Source organism: Lagenorhynchus albirostris, chromosome 15, assembly GCF_949774975.1.
Source record: "Lagenorhynchus albirostris chromosome 15, mLagAlb1.1, whole genome shotgun sequence".
NCBI lineage: Eukaryota > Metazoa > Chordata > Mammalia > Artiodactyla > Delphinidae > Lagenorhynchus > Lagenorhynchus albirostris.
Genome location: NC_083109.1, coordinates 45,879,293 through 45,901,016, shown reverse-complemented (window position 1 = coordinate 45,901,016; position 21,724 = coordinate 45,879,293). Strand labels below are relative to the sequence as shown.

Sequence of the window (21,724 nt, the reverse complement as noted above, 5' to 3'; positions counted from 1 at the left end):
CGTAGAATATGCTATTTCAGGATGTGGTTGTGTTTTATACACATTTATGAACAATTATCCAGAATATGAACCTGTTGCCTTATTTTATTTCTCGTATCAGGCTAGCCCTGCCCCTGATTTCCTTTCTTGAACTAGAAACGATCACAAGAAACAAATCAGGAATTGTTTGGTTTGGAATGTTCTCTTGATCTCTCTTTGCTCTAGACATATTGTGAAATTGCAGGAACAATGGCAGAGCCGTGACCTGTTGTGACTGATCTTGGATCTCCTTTTGGCCGGTATCACCATTGACTAATCGAACTTGACTTCTCAGTTCTCATTTATCACCTTCATCAGATTCACTTTTTCGGCACAAACACCGGGTACAGTGGCTGGCATATGTTGGCATCTGATAATTAATTAGTTCATGGTGATCTGATGTGATGGTTCCGGAAGTCAGGATTCAGGGATGTCCATGAGGTGAGACAGGAATGGCCAACCTTTTTTTTAAGTTAGAAATGAACTTGGCTTCTGTCTCTCCCACTTCTGACTCTTTTGGCACTTTGGTAGATTTAATTTCTAGCATCGGAGAATCAGAATCCTGACAAAATGGGTGTTTTATTTTAGTTGGTCCTTTTCATTGAGAAATGGTGGGTATCGTGCCGTGTAAGCATAGCTTGTGCTTCACATCAGCATGTGAGGTCCCCAGTGAGGCCCCAGAACTCAGAGTTCACCCAGGAAATAATCATCCAAATGGGTGTGATAAGTTTTCCTTAAAAATGGGATACCTCCCAGAAACAAGGTAATCAGAGCTGAAAATGTATCATAAAGGAAAACCCTAGTCTGAGCAGCTGTGGGGGACTCTCTGAAGCCAGGATGTGTGAGCAGCGGGAACGAGGTCTGCCTGCAGCAGGAAGGGAATGCCAGAGGCGGAACTGGGTAGTTGTGTGTTCATCGCCGCTCTGGGGAGAGAAGCGCTGAGTCCAGGGCTGGACAGCTCTGAAGATGTCTGGGGTGGGACAGTGGTGTTTTCCACACTCCACCTTGACCTACCTGAAATCTTTAATATCTCTTTAGGGATAGGCTTGGGTTGTTCTATAAACTTAATATGGTAATATTTGTAACAGTGCTAAGAACCTCTGTCATCTTTGAGTGGGGAGGGGGGCAGCTGCCTGTTTCATGGCCCCAGAGCTCCCTCTCCTGTTGCTCTCCCAGCATGTCGACAAGGTGGCCTCTTACACCCCTGCTCACTCCAAGTGGAAAGATGCTTTTTGCTGCCCTGATAGTCCCCATTCAGCTCCATTCAGAGGTCACTTCCAGAGTTTGTCCTCAGGGCAGACAGGTCCGCACCCACTGCAGTCCCCTCTGCTCACCCTGAAGTGGACCTGGGGACCCCCTTCCAGGTGGGCTGCCCAACTTGGAGGTTCGTGTGCTTGGGCCCAGCAGTGGGGCCTCTACCTCCACGGCTCTGACCGCACCATGTGGCCATGCCCTGCACAGTCCCTGGGGCCAGGGCAGCACCCACTGGCTCTACCCAGGCCCACACTTCACTGTGAGCCCTGTCCAAGTTGGGTGGATGACGATGGGGAGGGGTCCTCAGAGCAAAACTGGGATCTGTTTCCGGTCATCGGGTGGCAAACATCAACACTTCCCTCCTCTCTGTTTTGTTGCCGTTTTATTCCTCCTCTTTGGTTCCTCATGGCTCAGCTTCCCTGTTCGTAATCACCTTAACTGATATTTCCCACCTTTGAAGAACAGTCTTTGAGCCATTGATGATAGGCTTCTGGAAAAACCAAATTCATTTTAAGGTGGGATTAGAGAAGGCACATTGGAGCTTGAGACCTGAGTGGGAGGCTTCCCTTCAGGGGAGCTTTGCGGGGAGGGGGTGCAGGTAGGCCAAGCAGATAAGACAACCTAAAACCCAAAGGGAAGCAAAAAGTGAGCCCTTGATATGTTTTCTTGTACTTTTACTGTTGATCTCACCATTTTCAGTCCCTGCTGGGCCACTTACCTTAACCTCCAGGAGAGCCGTGAGGAGGAGTCCTGAACCCCCATCTTCTACGGCTTCCAACTAATTCTAATTTTTTTCTCACTGCTCTCCCTCGTCAGGGTAATTTGTTTTAATTTGCTTGTCATTTTGATGGACTGAATGTGTGTCTAAATCTGCTGCTTAAAGCAATGCTAGACTAGTTTTCTCCACGGCAGTGATGCTCAGACATATTCCACTGGCATTACCCTGCAGTGAGTAAAATGGTCTTTTCCAAGTTTGTAGAAAATGAATCTTTGTAATTTTGAGAACTTTCTCAAAATCATTTCCCTAAAACTTTGGTACCTGCTATAGCTTGCCTACTGGGAGATAACAAAATGAGTGAGAGTGCCAAATGAATAAGGACGAAAAATATGGAAGCAGCTGATTTTGTTAGCTTTGACAGATTGGCTTTTTATCATGGATATATGTTTGATTTTTATATTGTATATATATATTCATCGTCCGCTTGTAAAAGTTTTTCAGATTTGTGTGATGAAACGAAGTACATTAGTATACTCTGGTGTTTTGCAGAAAGTTCTGTGAACTCCAGGTGTTCTGCCACCTTAAACACTGAAAAGCACTACTTTCCAGCACCATCGAATCCCTAAACGAATTTTTTATGGTATTGAATCATGGCACTGATGGTCCTTACTGATCAGCTGGAATACAGATTACAAGGACATATGCTGTCCATGGTTGTTCGGAGCATTATTACATCTGTAATCACGAGCACACTTGGAATTGCTTTCCACTGTTTTGAAAAGTGCACTTACCTGGAATTAGGGATGTGCTTGTCTGACATCCCCTGAACCCCGACACTGACTAGAGAAGCCTTTTCACCTGGTTCCCAGCGTCTACCCAGGAGGGCCAGTTAACTTGGATTGTTTCCCTGCTTGCATCCTGCCTGCCTCTCCTCCACAGTTAATCCATTTGTTCATTCACAATGATGATTTGGTATTGTCCACTTTCTTGTTTCTTCTTTTTGTCTTTGGCATCGCTTAAGCAGCTTCTTGGGTGAGTGAGCATTGAATAATAAAGTGATTCAGCTTCTTCATGGTAATACAGTATTGCCTCTCTGAAGGGCCCGGCAGCAAGTGGGCACAGTCTTTTCCTGTAGTCCTGTGTTTGATTCCTACTGACTCCTACAGCAGAGGGCAAGCATTAATAGCCAAGTGTTCAGTCTCTTTCCTGCAGGTCCCTCCCTGGGTGCTGCTGCTGCCATTTCAGTGGCATCATTGAAGTGGACCCAGAACACTGAGTCAGTGACTGCCCTGGACCCCACTCCCATTCATCAGACTTAATTGGCCTTGAAGGAGTCTCATATGTCCCTTCTAGGTGAGAAGCGACGTAAACACTAACTTATTTCAGGGTCTGAATGGTGCCTGAGCCTCAGCGACCCATCCACCACCCATCATGCCTTCTGGTCTCCCTCCAGCAGTGAAACCACGCTGGCCCAGCCTGAGCCTCCTGGTCTCTTCTCCTACAGATGCACCCCTGCGCGCGCGCGGGCGCGCGCACACACACACGCACGCACGCACGCACGCACGTGTGCGCGTGCGTGCGCGCACGTACACATTTGGAGACAGACATGTACCGGCACAGCGAAAGTCTGATGTTTGGTTTTAGGGTCCTCCATCAGTCATTAAGCCCCAGCAAAGATGGTTCTACCCTGACGGTAAAAGATACCCCTTTACCAAAAGCACCTTCTCGCGTTTAATTATAGAACCAATGATGACGTCTAATAAAAAAAATTTTTTTTACTATGTTCATAGTATTTTTTAAACTTTTCCAAAATACACGGCCTGATTGTATTAAATTTTTGAAAGGCATCAGGTTGTCTGATAATGAGTCATTTACCCTGCATGTTCATTTTGGCAGCAGAGATTTAAAGCCTGGTCACTTTAGGTAACTGGCTCCATAAATCTGTTGTATGCACCTCAGATTGGAGAGCGCAGCCAGCACCCTAATGATGACACCCCTCTGGTGACATGTCAGGGACTTAACAGAAACCCAAGGAGCAAATGTTTCCAGCCTTCATCCTCCCAGCAGGGTGGATTTTTATCAACCTGGATGTTACGTTTGGGGCACACAGAGATTCTTGGCTACTAAGAACTCGTTCTGGGTTCAGGCGGGTTCTTTCTTTTGAAGGCTGGAGGGGAGCACCAGTCAGAAAGGGGGCCTTCCAGCGCCGCATTAAGGAACTTAAAATCAGGTGGTCAGGGAGAGGGAGTAGTTCTGAGAATTGAAGTGGGGCAGAATAAGGAGATCTATTTGGAGGCCAGCGAGGGGGAAAAGGCAGGGGTTTTGCTTGTGCAGCCTCTGCTGCTTTAAATAAAGAGCATGCTCGCAGGCCCGGGTGCCCCCGCACGGCAAGCCCTCGATCCCAGCTGTCATCGCCCTCACACGGCCTCCAGGTGAAGAGAAGGAGCCCTTGTTTCCCGGGTGAAGAGAGGAGTCTTGTTCGTGACCCCTGGCCCGCGGCCGCCGCAGACCCCCGCCCCCGCCGCTGGCCTTTGTGCTGCCGCCCCCTCCTCCCCTCCCTCCGGCTTTGTGCTCCCTTCGAGTGCCCCCCCCCGGAAGGGACCACCCAGGGGGTTGCACAATGGGGGCCGAGGTAGCCACCAAAACATAGGTTTCCTAAGACAGCCCATGAAAAGAAAAATACTGTTTAACTATGTACATGTTTGTCCTTTCTACAACCGTTTTGTGTGGCCAACAAAACCCCACGTCCAGACCCTGCCTCGGCCGCACCTACAGCTGTTCTGGCCACCGGGCGTCAGGCTTGGGATCCTTGCTCCCAGTTCCTGTTCCCAGGGTGCTAATTCTTCATGCCGGTTACGTTGACGCGTTTGGATTGATGGTCAGGAAGTTTGATAGCACAGCAAACAAATTACGCTGGCCTGATGAAACTGTTTATCAGTCGTCCTCAGAGTTGGTGGCTTGGCGTGGCTCCTGGGTGAAATGTGTCTGTAAGACTACCCAACAAGAGCTGGCAGCCCAGAATTCAGTTCTCAATAGCCATTTACACCTCGGTAAAAGGATTAGCGCTGGCCGATTGCTACCCTGTTTAAATCTTAATTTGCATCTTTATGGAGGTAGGGCTTTCTTCGGGCCTCTCTGCTTCTGGGTTGTGTTTGTGTACCTGTGGGTGGGGTGTCACTAGGGGTTTTCTCTTATTGGCAAAGGTGCTAAATTGCTTCAGGAGGACCAGTAAGCTACACAAATTGAATTAGCGGCTCGGGTTTTGACTGACAACAGTCAGCTTTGGTTCATTAGTTATATTTTGCAGCAGTTGTGGGCTTTGAGCATTAGGTACGTGAATGCATTCTGTTACTTCTGTTTAAGAACCTCATGGATCTTAGGAGAATTTTTAAATGTTCATTGTAATCAACAAATTTCCGTGGGAATTAAATGCAGAAAACAAGGCCTGGGATCTGATAAAATGATAGTTTTTAAATCATCTTTTCTATCCAGACCATGTGTTCTTAGTGAAAAGATCAAAGCCACTTATGTTTCAAAAGGAAGGTAGGACTGAAGCCGTGAGTTTCCAGGCGGGGTTTCTGCGACCTCCAGAATCGGGTGCAGACAGTCCATCTGGGTTGTCCCCTTCCCACCCTCACGTGTGGATTATTCCTCAGTGACAGGCTCACCATCCACAGCCACCTCTGGGAGTGATGCCTGTTTGTTGTTGCTTGTTCTGAAATACAGTTTCCTCCCTAAAACTTTGTTCTGGATGTAACCAACTCCTTTCTGATTCTTCAGTTTCATTAAAAAGACAGTAAACGTAATTCATAAAACTTTTAACAAGTAACACTATAATATGTAAATTAGGTAAGCAAACTTGTCACTACCTGGAGTCGGGGACCACACCATGCTGACTGCTGTCTCCTGGAGAAAAGGAAGCCCAAAAGTCAAGCTCGCATCACTGCAGCTGAAGCGCATCTGTGCTGAGTCCCCCAAAAACAACACCCACGGGCATGTGTGAAAGTCATATGCTACAGTTAAGGAAAGGTTTATTTTCTGTTTGCTAAGAAGTCATTCTCAGCTTGTGATACTGAAAGAAAAAGCATAACACCTTTTCTCCCTTACTTTAAACAAAAAATTCTACCTTAATTTGAGTGCTCACATTAGCCTGACATGGAATTGCTTTCTTGTAAATTATGTCCTAAATTCTGTGTGACTGAAAAATGAAGCTTTCTTAGAAAGTAATTACTTTAAATTTAGCCAAAACCTTAGAAAGTAATTACTTTATGGACTTCCCTGGTGGCGCAGTGGTTAAGAATCCACCTGCCAATGCGGGGAACACGGGTTCGAGCCCTGGTCCAGGAAGATCCCACATACCGCGGAGCAACTAAGCCCGTGTGCCACAACTACTGAGCCTGCGCTCTAGAGCCCGCGAGCCACAACTACTGAGCCTGTGTGCCACAACTACTGAAGCCTGTGCACCCTAGAGCCTATGCTCCACAACAAGAGAAGCCACCGCAGTGAGAAACCCACGCACCACAACAAAGAGTAGCCCCCACTCCCCGCAACTAGAGAAAGCCTGCGTGCAGCAATGAAGACCCAACGCAGCCAAAAATATATAAATAAATAAATATTTTTTAAAAAAAGTAATTACTTTAAATTTAGCCAAAAACTAATTTTATTTATTGTATACTTAACTATTATTGGATAAAATAAAATATTTTAAAGTGCCGTTTGTGTTTCTAGCAATTGCTTGTCATCCAGCAGGTTTGTCCACTTGCCGGACTTCACAGAAAATGACCGGATGGTAGGGCCCAGTGCCTTGGTGCCAGGCCACATATTCCCCCGGGGAGACTGGACATGGGCTGTCAGGCCATTGCCCTCCCAGCTGAAGTATTTTTGTAGGAATGCAAATAGAAGACATGAAACAAATTGGGGTCTTGAATTCTGAAATAGTATTTTCATAACACATAGTCTTTAATCTTTAGCTCAGTACACTGTGTGAATTATTTAAGAGTTATTTTCAGCAAAGGATTGATGGATATTTTGCAAACTAAAGTCTATCCCATGGGGAGATAACTGCTAGAAATCTCAACATAGACCAACTCATCAAGGTTCGGAGTTAATCTGGCATCGGCCGTAGCTCCATGGGGACAGTGCTTGCGGCCGTCTAATTGATCACTGTCTTGTTGATCACTCCTTGCGGAGCCTTGGAAGCCCCAGACTGGTGTGACACCAACATGTAAAAACAGGCTGTGACAACAGGCGTGTCATGAATTCCCTAATCTGTTTTTAAATCTTGGCCTGTCATTCAACACACAGTGTCTTTAAGTGTGTCTTCAGCATCCTGTGAAATCACAAGTCCAGTTGCTGTTCTCAACAGGCTTCTGGTCATGTTGAGAAGACTTGGCAGACAGGGCATAACTGGAGAGCAGTACAGAGTAGGATGCTGTCTGTGTTGTGCTAGAGGAATTCAGGGATGAGAAAGATCCCTGCGAAGAAGGCAGTCGGAGAAGCTCCCAGACAGATGTGGGGAGAGCTGGTCTAAGCAGACCTGATGTTTGGACCAATCAGACTAGGAAAGAACGAAGGCGTTTGGCGTGTGATGGAGCACTGGCCCCACCGTGGTGGTATCGGGTTGCGGGGGTGGGCGCGGATGCTGGCATCAGGGAGCATTGTCTGTAGGGGGTTTATAACAATAATCAAACCGCTGATCAGCTTTCTCTTCTCATCTTTCCTGAGAATGGCAGAGATAAAATGCTCATCCCTGGAGGGAGGCTGCCCCCACCCCTCCTTAGCACAGCAGCATTACCCAGTGTCTGCCGAGTTCCCTGCTGTACTTGGGTTTGGGAGGAGGTGCGGAAGCCACAGCCCTTGCTAGGGGTTTACCACCTGGTCGAGAAGTGTGTCTAGAAGCATCGTAAGCTGGAGACCCCAAGCCTGCAGAGGGCCCCTGTTTGTCAAGCACAGTATTTAACTTTCTTTTGAATAGTTGCCCCATTTTAAAATTTGGGAGATGGCATATAAAAATAAAACGAGTAATTGTGAATTTCCAGCTTCTCGAAAACTGGAAAGATGGAGCCTCACTGAGACACACATTCCTCAGTGGAAGCCTAGGGTGACTGGCCGTTTGAGGTTGGCATGTGCCCCAGCTTTTAGCATCCTCAGCCCACCAGCCATGGGTGCTTGGGTCCTCCCGCACTGCGCTCACACCTGCGCGCTCCTCCCCGGCCACCCAGAGCACAGGGTCAGTCCCCTGGCCAGTCTGTCCCTCACCAACCCCATCGAGGCACAGCTGCCAGGAAACCAGCCATGGCTCCAGAATCCACAAGGTTTATCTCTGTTGCCTCACCAGAGTTTTATACCGAATTTTATTTCCCTTTACTATCCGTCACCACCAACTGCAGCCACCACCTGGCCAGACTCATCTCCTCGCTGGTCCCCACACCTCTCTCATCCTGGCATTTCCCGTCGCCTTTGCCTTGTGGCTCCTTGGCTTCAGCTGTCATCTCTCCTCCATCTGCATCCTGCCTAGCAGAAGGTCCTCCTCCCACTTCCTGATTGTCTTCCCCTTGTGCGCTCCTTTACTGCTCTGAAATTGGCTTATCTTCCTCTTCTTAAGGGCAGGTCTTGATCTCCGGTGGCCTCAGCCTGCAGCGGCTTGAACAGGGTTTTGGTTCCCAGCCAGAGATTGAGGTCGGGTCACAGCAGTGAGAGTGCTGAATCCTAGCCACTAGACCAGTGGTCAGTGACAAGGCCCTGGCCCTTCAGCTTTGCAGAAAAGAATTCCCACAAAGACAGAAGGTAGTGAAACAAGTAAAGTGTTTATTAGGAGGAAAAAGGGTACAGTACGTGTGGACTTGCAGAGAGAGAGTCGTGCCCTTGTGGTAGTTTGAATCACTTATATGGGGCATTTCTTCCGGGTTTCTTTCGGCCAGTCATTTTGATTTGCCTGATTCTGAGTCCATATTTGGTATATCTCAGGGTCCCGCCATGTGCATGCACATCTCTCAGCCAAGATGGATGCCAGCGAAGAGACCTATGGGTAGGTTGGCATCACTCCCCTTTTGACCTCCAGGGAGCTTTCTAGTTGGGCAGATCTCTTTGACTTCGAGAATGAGAAGTATGTGGTCTTCTATCTGGGCAGGGCCCAGCCTCTTCTCTTGATTGTCCTGCTATTTTCATCTTGGAGTATCATCCACAGGGAACAAACTCCAGCTGTTTACCCTGTGGGGGGGCCCATCTATCTCCTGCCTCAGTCTCATTCTGTGAATTGGTTGGCGACAAGATAAAGCCTTCCAGGGAGAATCAGGACCCAGATTTTGCCTTAGGAAAAGCAGGTATCCATAGGTGCTGTAAGTCCCACTGGCCAGGAGTCCAGGAGGTGTGGGGCAGCAGAGCTCAGGATTGAAGGACCCAACAGGGTCTGGCCCATAGGGATGAAGACTCCAGGCTTAGCGTTTAGACAGGAGCTCGGGACTTGGCAAGGAGCTGGAGTGCCAACAGGGTGGTCCGGAGTCGAGAACAGGGCTTGAATTTGGGGGCCCATTTCTATTTCCTGCCCAGGGTGGAAACCTGCTCCAGAGTGGGGGTGGGCCCGTACCTCCAGTGTACAGGAGGAGCGGGTCTTTTTCATCCTTGCATCATCGGGTGCATGGCCATTGCATAGATCTAGTAACTTAACCAACCTTTGCACTAATTACAAATTAGTAGTACTTTGCTAATGAACATTGGTTTATAAGTTGCTTCATTTTCCTTTTGGGGTATGTATTGAATCTTCCCAACTACACATGTGATCAGTTCCTTTAAAGGAGAAATACTGTTTTGTCTTTGATATCTTCTCCCATAGCTTTTTAGAATCATGCAAACAGACATTTTTTTTAAAGGAAGTTACTACCCAATCTCCTTGGAGGCTGTTGTGGCCCTATGACAGACCTAACCTAAAACAGTGGCCAAATTGTTAACACTCCACCAGTCCCCCCGTGGACTGCAAATAGATGATGAGGGCTAAATCCCTCTTTCCACTCCTTCCTGTTCTTACTAAGAATAAAGAAAATGTTGCAGTGGGGTCTGAATGGAGAAATAATAGTCATTTTTCTACATTCAGAAATAGAGGATGTAACCTGTACTTCAGCCAGCAGTTTTCAATTTCTTAGCAGTGACAATTTAAGTAAATTTCATGTGAGTTGAGGAGCTCTAACTTTGTTATGATTGACAATGTAAAATTAGCCTTTTCTGCTGTTAAGATTATCTGGCATTCCTATCAGTCAGGTGGCATGTGGAATGAGATTGCACAGCTGTGGATTTGAACATCATTAAAGTCTTCAAAGGGTTAAAAGCTACTTCCTCTGATGGATTTAAAACTGCCACATACACACAAACAAGTTTTTCAAACCACCCCATTTTACATCTTTGTCGAGAGACAGTCTGGTTGCTGCGTTTTTATGTCTAGATTGTATTACAGATATATTTCAATAAACCATGAGGACCCACCATAGATTCTAGAAGCTGGCCGTCTGTGCTTAAATAAACATCTCCTGCAGTACCTGTTTTATTTTATAGGCTGTGTAATCGCAGTGACATTCTGAGAAAAGACCTTGATGCCTGTGAAGCAGCTGTCCTTCACCAGATCCCCAGACTCTCCCCTGGGGGTGGCAGCAACGAAAAGCAAGTCAGGTATGACTGTCGTCAAGTTGCTGCTGTGGTGGGTCGGCCTTTGTTCCCAGATAAGGGTCTCGAAACGCTGGTCCACATGATCAGCACTGTGCTGGGCACTTGCAGCATCAATTTAACTGTGGCTTCACCATCTCCTTCTTTGTGAATGTATCTGTTTTTCATTGTTAATTGGATATATCTACTCAACCCCTGCCCATAGCAACATTTTTAGGCTTACTTGGGGGGAGGGAAGATGGGTAGGCTTTGTCTGACATGTTAGCGTACCTTGGTGAACGCCCAGGTTATCCAGCAAAACCACCATCTAGAGGGATGTCCTTAGCAGGTCCAAACCCCAGATAGGTTCCTAAATTTCCAAGGTCATGCTAGTGATACAGATCCCTAAGTACGTTCCTGCGCCAACAGCATCGACAAGCCCTGGGAGCTTGTTAGAAATGCACGTTCTCGGGTCCCACCCCAGATCCACTGAATCAGGAGTCTGGAGGTGGGGCCCAGCCATGCAGGGTTTGAATGAGTGTTAAACTCTGCTTCCTCAAGTTCGAGAGCAGCGCTCGGAGGATGTGCCTTAAATGGCTAGAAAGCTGGGGTGAGAGAGTGGGGGTTAATCATTTGCAGGGTGGTTGGTGCATACGAACCATGATTCTTGTACGTCCTTCCTAAATCAGATAGAAATCGATCCTTCCACCCACCTTCTCGGCACTCTAGGTGTCTTCTCATGCATGGCCTCAGAAGCTTCGTGGCATCTGGGCTTCTTAATTGAATTCGCAAAATTACAGTTGTGTAGTATGTGTAATAGTTTGTCCAGCGCTGGCCCCTGGTAGGTGCTTGATTCATGGTACGTGAATGTTACCAGTGTCCTAACCCCGATTTTTATTCGGGGGACTGACTACGTTTCCTCTTTATGAAGTAGGTCCCCACCATTTTGCAGCAGAGAACAAATGACAGCTCAGGTGTGGTCAGCCATCTGAAAGGGCCTTGACTGGCCAGGAGAGCCAGAGGGGCTTCGGGTCTGGTTGTCTAACATCCGGCCTTGTCTTCTCTCCCTTCCACATGCCACACAGGCACTTTTATGTAATGATATAAACAGGAAGGATAACATGATTTTCAGAGTAGAATTCAGCATAAATCCAGTGTGTATTGGGTCCCATCAGGGCATGAGGAGAAGTCAGGGTAATGGCCTCTAAAAGGACCTTGTTACAAGAAAACTTGGCTAATCTCAGGGCTCCATTTCCACAGACCACAAGGTGAGGTTCACAAGTCCTGAATGTGTTTACATTCCCTTCTGCATCATGCTGTGATCTCCAGACTACAGAGAATGCTAGACATGACCTTCCTGGATCAGTAGCTTTTCAACTTAACAGCAGTAAAGGGCAGTGCACGAAAATCCTCTTCCATGTTTTTTATCATGTGAAGTGACAAAAGGCAGTCTTTAAAATACCCTTTACAGGGGTGTGGAAGAAGCTGGCTGGGGAGGAGTCTGTGGTCATTTGGTGATTGTGTACTGTAAGGCTCTTCAGCTGGACCCCGGCTTCTTTCTCACTGCCTTGTGTGTCTGTTGATATACTATTTGGCATAAACCACAGTTGTGGTATGTCGCATAAAAAGCATATTATGCATTTATAATTCTCTTTGCAAACTGAGTTGTTAGACTAAATGATTCATCGTGTGACTCTCTTAACCTGGGCTGCCAAACTGTGACTGTAGGTGATAAGATATGATATCTCCATCAACTACACCAATGTTTGTTTTAGTTTCTCAACATGCATAAATAGAGCATTGGTTTCCATTATGAGAAGTTGCATTTTTACATGACTGTTGATCTACAGTTATGTATAAATCAGCCTTCCAGAAGAAATGATCCTTCTTTATGACCAACACAAATTTTAAAATTAATATCTGGAGCCTTCGGAACTGTTTCTTTGCCACAATCATTTTTTAAAGCCAGATAAAGAAGTCAGGAATGGTTCCATTATAATGTCACTGTTGTGTTCTGTTACAATTAGAATTACCCCGTGTCGTGACTGAGGATGCTGTTCACAGTGCACACTGATTGTCACTGGTTCCCTCTCTAGCCTCGGAAAAAGGCCCAGGTGTCTACGTGACCTTTGAGAGACAAGCAGTCAGGTCTTAGCTGCCAGTCCTTTCTCACAGGCTTTATTTCTTTATTTTTTTAATGCTCCTTATATTTTATTTTATTATTTTTAATCGGGGTATAGTTGTTTTACAATGTTGTATTAGTTTCTACTGCACAGCAAAGTGAAGTAACATTCCCTGTGCCATACAGCAGGCCCTCATTAGCTATCCATTCCTTACACATTAGTGTATATATGTTAATCCCAACCTCCCAGTTCATCCCACCTCCCCTTCCCCCCTTGGTGTCCATACGTTTGTTCCCTACATCTCTTTCTGTTTCTGCCTTGCATACTGGTTCATCTGTACCATTTTTCTAGATTCCACATATATGCGTTAATATGCGATATTTGTTTTTCTCCTTCTGACTTACTGTACTCTGTATGACAGTCTCTAGGTCCATCCACATCTCTACAAATGACCCCATTTCATTCCTTTTTATGGCTGAGTAATATTCCATTGTATATATGTACCATATCTTCTTTATCCATCAAAATGGATTAAATGTAAGATGGGGCACTGTAAAATTCTTAGAGGAAAACATAGGGAGAACACTCTTTGACATAAATCACAGCAAGATCTTTTTTGACCCACCTTCTAGACTAATGGAAATAAAAACAAAAATAAACAAATGGGACCTAATGAAACTTCAAACCTTTTGCACAGCAAAGGAAACCATAAACAAGACGAAAGACAACCCTCAGAATGGTGGGAGGAGATATTTGCAAATGAATCAACAGACAAAGGATTAATCTCCAAAATATACAAACAGCTCATGCAGCTCAATATTAAGAAAGCAAACAACGCAGTCAGAAAATGGGCAGAAGACTTAAACAGACGTTTCTCCAAAGAAGACATACAGATGGCCAAGAGGCATATGAAAAGATGCTCAACATCTTTATTAATTATTAGAGAAATGCAAATCAAAACTACAATGAGGTATCACCTCACACTGGTCAGAATAACCATCATCAAAAAATCTACAAATAATAAATGCTGGAGAGGGTGTGGAGAAAAGGGAACCCTCTTGTACTGTTGGTGGGAATGTAAATTGATACAGCCACTATGGAGAACAGTATGGAGGTTCCTTAAAAAACTAAAAATAAAAGTACCGTATGACCCAGCAATCCCACTCCTGGGCATATACCCAGGGAAAACCATAATTCAAAAAGACACATGCACCCCAGTGTTCATTGCGGCACTATTTACAATAGTCTCACAGACTTTAATCCCGGCGTCACGCTCCCCCTGCCCTCTGTGTGCTCCCACCTCCTGTGCCCCTTAGCACCCAGGAGCTGTTGCTAGGTATTCCCCAAAGTGAAGTATTCCCTTCTGCCTTGTGATATCCCTTGGACTGAAACAGTCAGCTTGGTCATTCCAGAAACACAGACTTGGAGAGAATGCTACTTTTGTTCCTTAATTGTTAATGACATTGATGTCACAGAATTCTAAGCCAGGCAGAATGGGAAGGCTCTGACAGCTTATGGACTCCTGCAGGCCTGTGAATAGAGCCATGTTTGGTGTGGTCGTGGCCCTGCTTGAGCCCCTGACCAAACCTCGGCAGATGACGTCTGTCTCTTTGCTTTAATCCCATCTGGAAAATGGGACACCTGCCCCATAGCATACTCTGAAAGATAGTGTGAAGATTTCTGAATTCTCTATCACAAGATGAAGCATCTTAAAAAAGAACAAAACCATTCCTATCATCATTATTATTAATTTTTGTTATATCAAGGATTAAATGTTGAAAGTCCTTCATACGAAAGGTTTACTATTATTAGGTGGAGGACCAAGTCATTATTTTAGACAATTATGAGTTTTTAAAATATGATTCATGTCACTTGGGGCAGTTGATTTTAAAACTTTGTTCATATTGCCTCCTGGAAAATACATTTTAACACAAAAGTGATTACTTAATCATTTTATCTTATATGAAAACCATAATGAGACCACCCATGAGTTGATGTTTGTCCAGGTGCAATTAATTGTCTCTGTCAGTGGCTACTTTCAGATGGGGTCACCCAATTGTACTCTCAAGCTAATGCTGAACAATTGAGTCAGCTTTATAGTGTTTGGAGTATAGTATGTAGAAATCTCTTTATTTTATTCTGCTTCTGCTCAGAATAAAATTCAAGGTACTTATTACTTTGTCTGCATTTAAAACTTTTGTCAAATTACCAATCTGTTGTAAATCATTTGTAGTTAGGAAATGCTGGTACATTTGCTTAAATTGCAGTTTTCTCATTGGAAACCATTCCAAGTATATGAAATTAATTATAGACTATTTAGAGTCTATTGCTTTACTTATTTTTAATTAGAGGAGTATATAATTTAGCTGACATCACACTTTTTTTTTTCCGTGTGACATTGATACTGTAAAGTTTCTGAAGTGAAGTGGACAAAAGAGGAAAAAACTTCTTTAAGTCCTTTGTACCACTATGTAGATGTTCTGATTCTGTATGTTTGTGTAGAACCAGGGACGGGACTCCACACAAGGCCAGCCATGGCCCAAGCCCTCCTTGTTGCCAGGTGTTGGTTTAGCTGTTCAGAAGTCACAGGTTCTAGTGCTCGACCTCCTCCAGAAGCTTATTTGCTTTTTGACCCCATAGGTTTGACCCCAAAGGTTTCATCCTTTTGTGAAGCAGGTATAATAATTATAGGAAACCGTAGCTACTTCTTTCACTCCAGGACCCAAAGGATGGTTACAGTTGGCAGAGGTGTTAGTAACCCAAGTCTTGCCTTGGCGTTGCTTCTGCAGAAATCATGTGTATCAGTCACCAGAGAGACTGGTCTCTGATAATTCATTCCATCCCAACTAACTTAACTAGTTTAACTCATCCTCATTAAACTTGTTTTCAAATTTAATTCATCCTAACTAAACACTCTTTCAGGCTAAAAACACAATTGATTTACTCATTATGAGAAATATACCTGCTGACTGGACTAGGGTTTGCTGATGGCCTGTGAGTGCATTTTCCTAGGAGGGAAATAAATCTATTGCAAACCCAAGTACAGATTCAAAGGTTGCTTCATTCACATAGAACAGAACAGAAAAGAGGAACTGGGGGCTTTATGACGTCACTGGGATCTAGACATCACCAGGAGAGGCAAGTTGCTGAAGGGGCTTTCTACCAAACCAGCCTGGAACCTTGGAATCATTTGGGGAAGTGTTTAAATAAGTTCCAGGATTCCAATGATGCATCATCCCACTTTATTCAAGTCTTGGGAAAAACTAGGGTTAGGTCAGGCAAAGGTTATAACAATTAAGATTTATTTTAAAAGGTTCTGGATTGTACCTAGACTAACTTTTTTCACATTTTATTATGAAAATTTCCAAACATACAGAAAAGTAAAAAGAACTGTACACCCACATACCCACCACCCAGATTCTACCATTGACATTTTATTACACTCCCAAATCTGTCTCTCTCCATTTCCCATCCATCCATCCATCCATCCATCCATCAGTTCCAATCTGTTATTTGTCTGCATTTCCAAGTAAGTTGCAGATATTAGTACACTGTTTTTTAGCTTATATGTTGAAATTTTTAAACATCCACAAAAGCAGATATGAGTATAATGAAATCCCATGTACCCTCACCCAGATCCACAGTTGTCAAGATTTTGTCAGTCTTATTTTATCTCCTTCCCTCACCCACACTTTTTTCTTGAGTAGTTTAAAACAGACAGCATTTTTCTCTCACAAATACTTATATCTCTAACGTACAAGGATTAAATACATTACCATTTAAGAAGATTCTTTATTACCTAGTCCTTGTCAGTTTGCTTTGGCTTTCTCTAAAAAAGTCTGTCTGTATTTGCTGTGTTTGAATCAGGATCCGAATGATTTCCCTGTAAACTGGTGGTTGGACCCGAGTCCAGGATTACATTCCAGGCGGGTTACTCTGGCAGAATGACATCCAAGGCAGTGTTGGTCCTTCTTACTCCACCTCCTAAGGCAGCAGGTGTCTACTTGTCCCACCGTTTGTGCTGCCGAGGCTGGGCCGTGGGCTCGAGCGTTGGCAGACGGATGCCTCTGATATAAAGCTTCCACTACGCAATTTTCTCAAAGTTAGGATCCTTTCATAGGCGCATTTCATTCACTTGGACTTAGAAAATGGCGACTTTTCTAACTCAGTTCTTTCTTCTGCATTTATTAGTTGGAAAAACTTTTCCCATCAACTACTTGGTAACTCTGAAATTTTTTTTTCAACCACAGAGGCAGGGTAAATGCTTGATTCTATCCCTTTACTTAACCAGTTTCCAGAATAATGAGTTGTTGCCCTAGCAGCATCCAAAGATCGGTTTGTTTATATTTTTGTGGTAAAAACACACATAAACATAAAGTTTACCATCTTAACCATTTTAAGTGTACAGTTCAGTAGTGTTAAGTACATTCACATTGGTGTGCAGCAGATCTCTAGAACTTCGTCATCTCACAAAACTGGAGCTCTGTGCCTGCTAAACTAGCCCCTATTCCTCCCTCCCCCAGCCCTTGGCAGTCACCACACTACTCTCTGTCTCTGTGAATTTGACTACCCTCAGCATCTTATGTAAGTGGGATCGTACTGTATCTGCCTTTCTGTGACTGGCTTATATCATTTAGCAGAATGTCTGTAGATTCATCTGTGTTGTGGCCTGTGAATCCAAAGGTTTTTATTATTTTTAAAATTTTATTTATTTATTTTTCAAACGAACTCATGTATTTTTATATATTTGCTGTGTATCAGTCTGCGGTAGTCATTATCCTTTTGGTTCTCAAACTGTCCTGTCCTTGGCCAGTGGAAGCCCCTTCAAGAGAACCCTCAAGGCCTTTGCACACAGCTCAGAAGTCTGAGAACTTCCTTACTTCCTGGAACGACAAGGTGCTCCGGGCTCATCTGGTGCATTTCCTGCCCCAGACCTGGAATATAACGCATTTTTCTAAGTGGGCCTGGTTCCTTTTAGTACTGCATCTAAGTACTGGACTCTGGAAATTCCCTTAGCCCAGAATATATTAGGTTCCAGACTTTTCTGGATAAACTGTCTAATATTAGCTTGATTATGGGGGCCTTTAACAATGTGGGAGGTTCATAAGTCACCCAGCGCGGCGCACGTCTAATGGGTCTCCTGTTTCTGTTTCATAGGTTTGAACAAGCACCAGCCTCAGGTTTGTGGAGGACACCATCGGGTCAGTGTGTTACCACCTTGAAAAGACATGATAATTCTGTCCAAGAAGAGGTGGTCGCGAAGCTGTCTGAAGTTTTCCCAGTCAAAAATGTGGACCAGAGGACAAGGGTTAGTAATTTTTATTTTTTTAAATAAGTTTCAACATGTACAAGTTAGTCATTTGAGGAAATAGTTACGTTCTTAACAATGATTAACATATTTGAAAAAAATGATAAGTTGTAAGTGAGGTTTTGTGGTTGGTTGGTTGGTTGGTTGGTTGGTTGGTTGGTTGGTTGAACTGTCTGATCTCAGGCCTTTTGCATAGTGTTATATGTAGGCATCTCAAGTCCTTACATAAAGTTAACCCAGGTCCTGGAGGTAACCTAGTTAAACATAGCTACCACAACATTTGCCCAGGAAATTTAGCAGCATCTTGTAGAATTCTGGTTTTCTTTCTCCACTCCATCCTTTAAAAATACTGTATGGTCATTTATGTCAACTCCGCAAAGGTGTATTAATCCACTTCTGTGGATTAGGCAGCAGCCCAGATCCACTGGAGGGAAAGAGAGAAATCCCACGTGGTCCCTCCTTCAGGGGAATGGCATAATGGGATGCCTGCAGTAAGAACACGGCAGAGGGTATGGACCCTCAGGAAAGGGAGCCAGGCCATCTGGAGAAACAAGGAGGGAGCTGAGGGGTGTGCAAGGTGACCCTTAAAAGACAGGCAGGATTTTGACAGGCTCAGAGGGCGGGGCGATGGGCAAGGGCTGTTAGGAGCCCAAGAACAGACCAAGAAAGCCCACACTTTTCCAGGAAACGGAGCTGTTCTCTGTGGCTGGGGAGTGGACTGCATCTGGGGACGGGGATGAGAAGCTCTAGGGATCACCACCCACCGTGCAGGGTCTGGCCCAGCTCGGGAGCCAGTGTTCACGGGTTCAGCAGAGTTTGGAAAGCCGCGGAGCCCCTTGAGCCAGGCTGCAGGAGGGTCTGCAGGGCCTCAGGGAATTTAGCCTGCATGGATGGGAGGGGGACGGCCAAGGACGAACCCTGCTGTGGCTCAGCCAGGACAGTTGGGGGCTGACTGATGACCTGTCACTAGGGAGAGCATGAAATGCTGGACACGAGCTGATGGAGCCCTTTCCTGGGGAAACACGGGGAGTGCGGGGTGGGGGGTGGAAGACCAGGTCCAGAGCGGCCGCCCCATACACATGGCCTTTCTTCTCCTGAGCTTAATGTCTTGTTTGTCTTGTTTCCAAGTATGTTTTTTCTTTCTTTTTTTTTTTTTCTTGGCCGTGCTGCGTGGCTTGTGGGATTTTAGTTCCCCAACCAGGGATTGTACCCAGGCCCTCGGCAGTGAGAGTGCAGAGTCCCAACCACTGGACTGCCAGGGAATTCCCTCCAAGTATGTTTTTTTATCCTTATACATAATGTAGTCTTCTCAGGCTTTTTGATCATTTTACAGTTTTTATTTTTATTATGCACAATGTTCAGGATTCCTCATGTGCCCCCTCTGGAGGCAAACCTTTCCCCTCTGTCCCAAAGCCACAGCCTGTGCTGCCATGCAGTCCAGAGCCTCTGCATCACCCTCCAGCCTTCCCAAACCCCCCTTTCCTGCCCCCTTAATTAAAAGAGAGTAAAAGGACTTTTTTTTTAAGCATTTCAAACATACGTAAATGGAGTGATACAGTGACGCCATTGACCCACACTTGCACATGTGTTACCCCTGCACCATGTTGTTTTGGACTCCCTCGCCCTCCTCTTCCTTCCCTCCCCCTGCCCTTTCTCTGCTCTCCCTCCTCACCTCCTTCCTCCCCACTTCCCTCCTGGAGTAAATTATTGCAGGTATAGATACAGCCCCTGGGCACCCCTCACAGTTCCTGCCCTTTTCAAAGGTAACCTTGTGTGCATCCTTCCTGCACACATTTTCATTTTACTGTGTTGCGTGTGACTCAGTAAGTAACCCTTAGTTTTGTTTTGTTTTGTTTGAGGTATGGTACCATTTGTGTGAATGTTCTTAAAGAAAGAACAGTATTCTTTAGGGGGAACAGAACCTGTGCTTTTTAGATCCGTTCCATACCTATTGATAAATGTAGATCCTAAAAAGGATTTTGTTTTCAGGTTTTATTATCCATCGTATTTAGTACTGTTTTGTAACGACACCGTTTTCCATTCTTGTTCACTGCAGCTACCCCAAATCTCAGCCATGTCAAGGGTGAAATAAGTATTGGCCTCCTGCCATTTGCCATCTCATCATCTTTTTTATTTTTCTAAAGGTGTTGTTTATATCAGGAAAACATATTCCAAGTTCCAGACGACCAGTTCACTCATAATTTTTCAAATAATAGCTCCATCATTAATGGGAAAGGGGCTTCCCAACTAACAGTTTATGAGTCAAATGATATTCTTCCTCCCCTAGTAGGTTTCTTGTTCCTTTTTAAATCATCTTAGTGACAGCCATAAAAATCACTAATAAATGAATGACAAAATCCATCCTTAAGGGACTTCCCTGGCAGTCCAGTGGTTAAGACTCTATGCTTCCAACTGCAGGGGGCACGGGTTCAATCCCTGGTTGGGGAACTAAGATCCCACATGCTGTGGCACAGCCAAAAAAAAAAAATCCTTCCTTAACAATAGAAGCAAGCAGTCAGTTTCTCAAATAGGTTGCAACTGAAAAAATGCGCGGCCCTAAAGACTAACGTTCCCAGGATGATGTGGGCAGGGGCAAGCCTTACAGACGTGAGAACAAAATGCTTTTCTGGGCTCTAGGACTGTTAGACTCACAAACCATTTTATGATTAGCATAGTCAAGTGTCTTTGAGTTGTTTTCCTGTATTCGAACAATATATACATTTAGTAAATAGTATGGGTTCAGTGTTTCTCTGTAGATAAAATCTTAAAAGTAGGAGATTTTCAAAATTTAAGGAAGCACTACTAGAAATCACTTGGTTAAGAGTCTAATGAAGCTCAGAAATACTTACTTTGATCTCTTGGGTAAATGGCTAATTAAGCAGCCACATGTAAATGATGTTTACCTGTGGGTCCCTTGCTGTCAGCTGGAGTCAACCCGTCTCCTGAGTAAATACATCATTAAAGCTGCTGAAATTTGGATTATGTCCCCCTGAGACCAGATAAGATCCACAGCACCCGCATAACCTATTAGGCAATTACATAATTGAGCTGCATGCTTTTAAATCAGGAAAATTTGTAATTATGTGAAAAAAAAATGAGTTGGGTGCTTCATTAAAATACAAAGTACCTTAATACTGCTTTTCTCCCAAGTGAAGCCTGCTTCCATCCAGGGGGACCTCTGCAGGCAAAGCAGCCCAGCCTGCCGGAGTCACTTGCAGAGCAGGTGGGAACGGCCACAGAAACCCCTGCCCCTCTCCTGAAATGAGGGACTGGTGTTCTGTTCTTCTCTCTTGAATACTCGTTCACTGGCTCATATGAATACTTCCCCTTTTTTTTCAGTGCTACATCGATGAAATCCCCTTCCTCTCCTATAACTCAGATAAAACTTAAGTAATGATACTCGCGTTTCTCTTTAAACACTGAAAAATTACTTCCGGTGTGCAGGAGGAAGGTTCTTGAGGAAGGGTCAGTTAATCTGTGTATGAGGGGAAACATCCATGCTGTCAACATCTGTGGTGTTTCATTCTCTTGTTCTGTGTCTGCATTAACAGCACTGGTTTACATATGGAAGGTAATTTTATTTTATTAAGTGCTTTCACGTTCATTTTCTCTTTGTAGCACCCGTTGCAGAAACCGTATTCTTCTAGAGCTAGCATATGTTTTCTTTAAAAA

General features: G+C 44.7%; 1 protein-coding gene across 6 annotated transcripts in view; it reads left to right on the top strand.

The window, feature by feature from the left end:
* The window catches only part of KIZ (kizuna centrosomal protein), a 113,670-nt gene that overhangs the window by 59,184 nt on the left and 32,762 nt on the right, over positions 1-21,724 (top strand). For 4 of the 6 annotated variants that reach the window (XM_060123021.1, XM_060123017.1, XM_060123018.1 and 1 more), the window contains exons 7-8: positions 10,535-10,648; positions 17,902-18,052. In XM_060123021.1, coding sequence (XP_059979004.1) covers positions 10,535-10,648; positions 17,902-18,052 — 265 coding nt within the window. The remainder of the gene's footprint in view (positions 1-10,534; positions 10,649-17,901; positions 18,053-21,724) is intronic. The other 2 variants (XM_060123019.1, XM_060123022.1) reach the window with 1 other exon arrangement.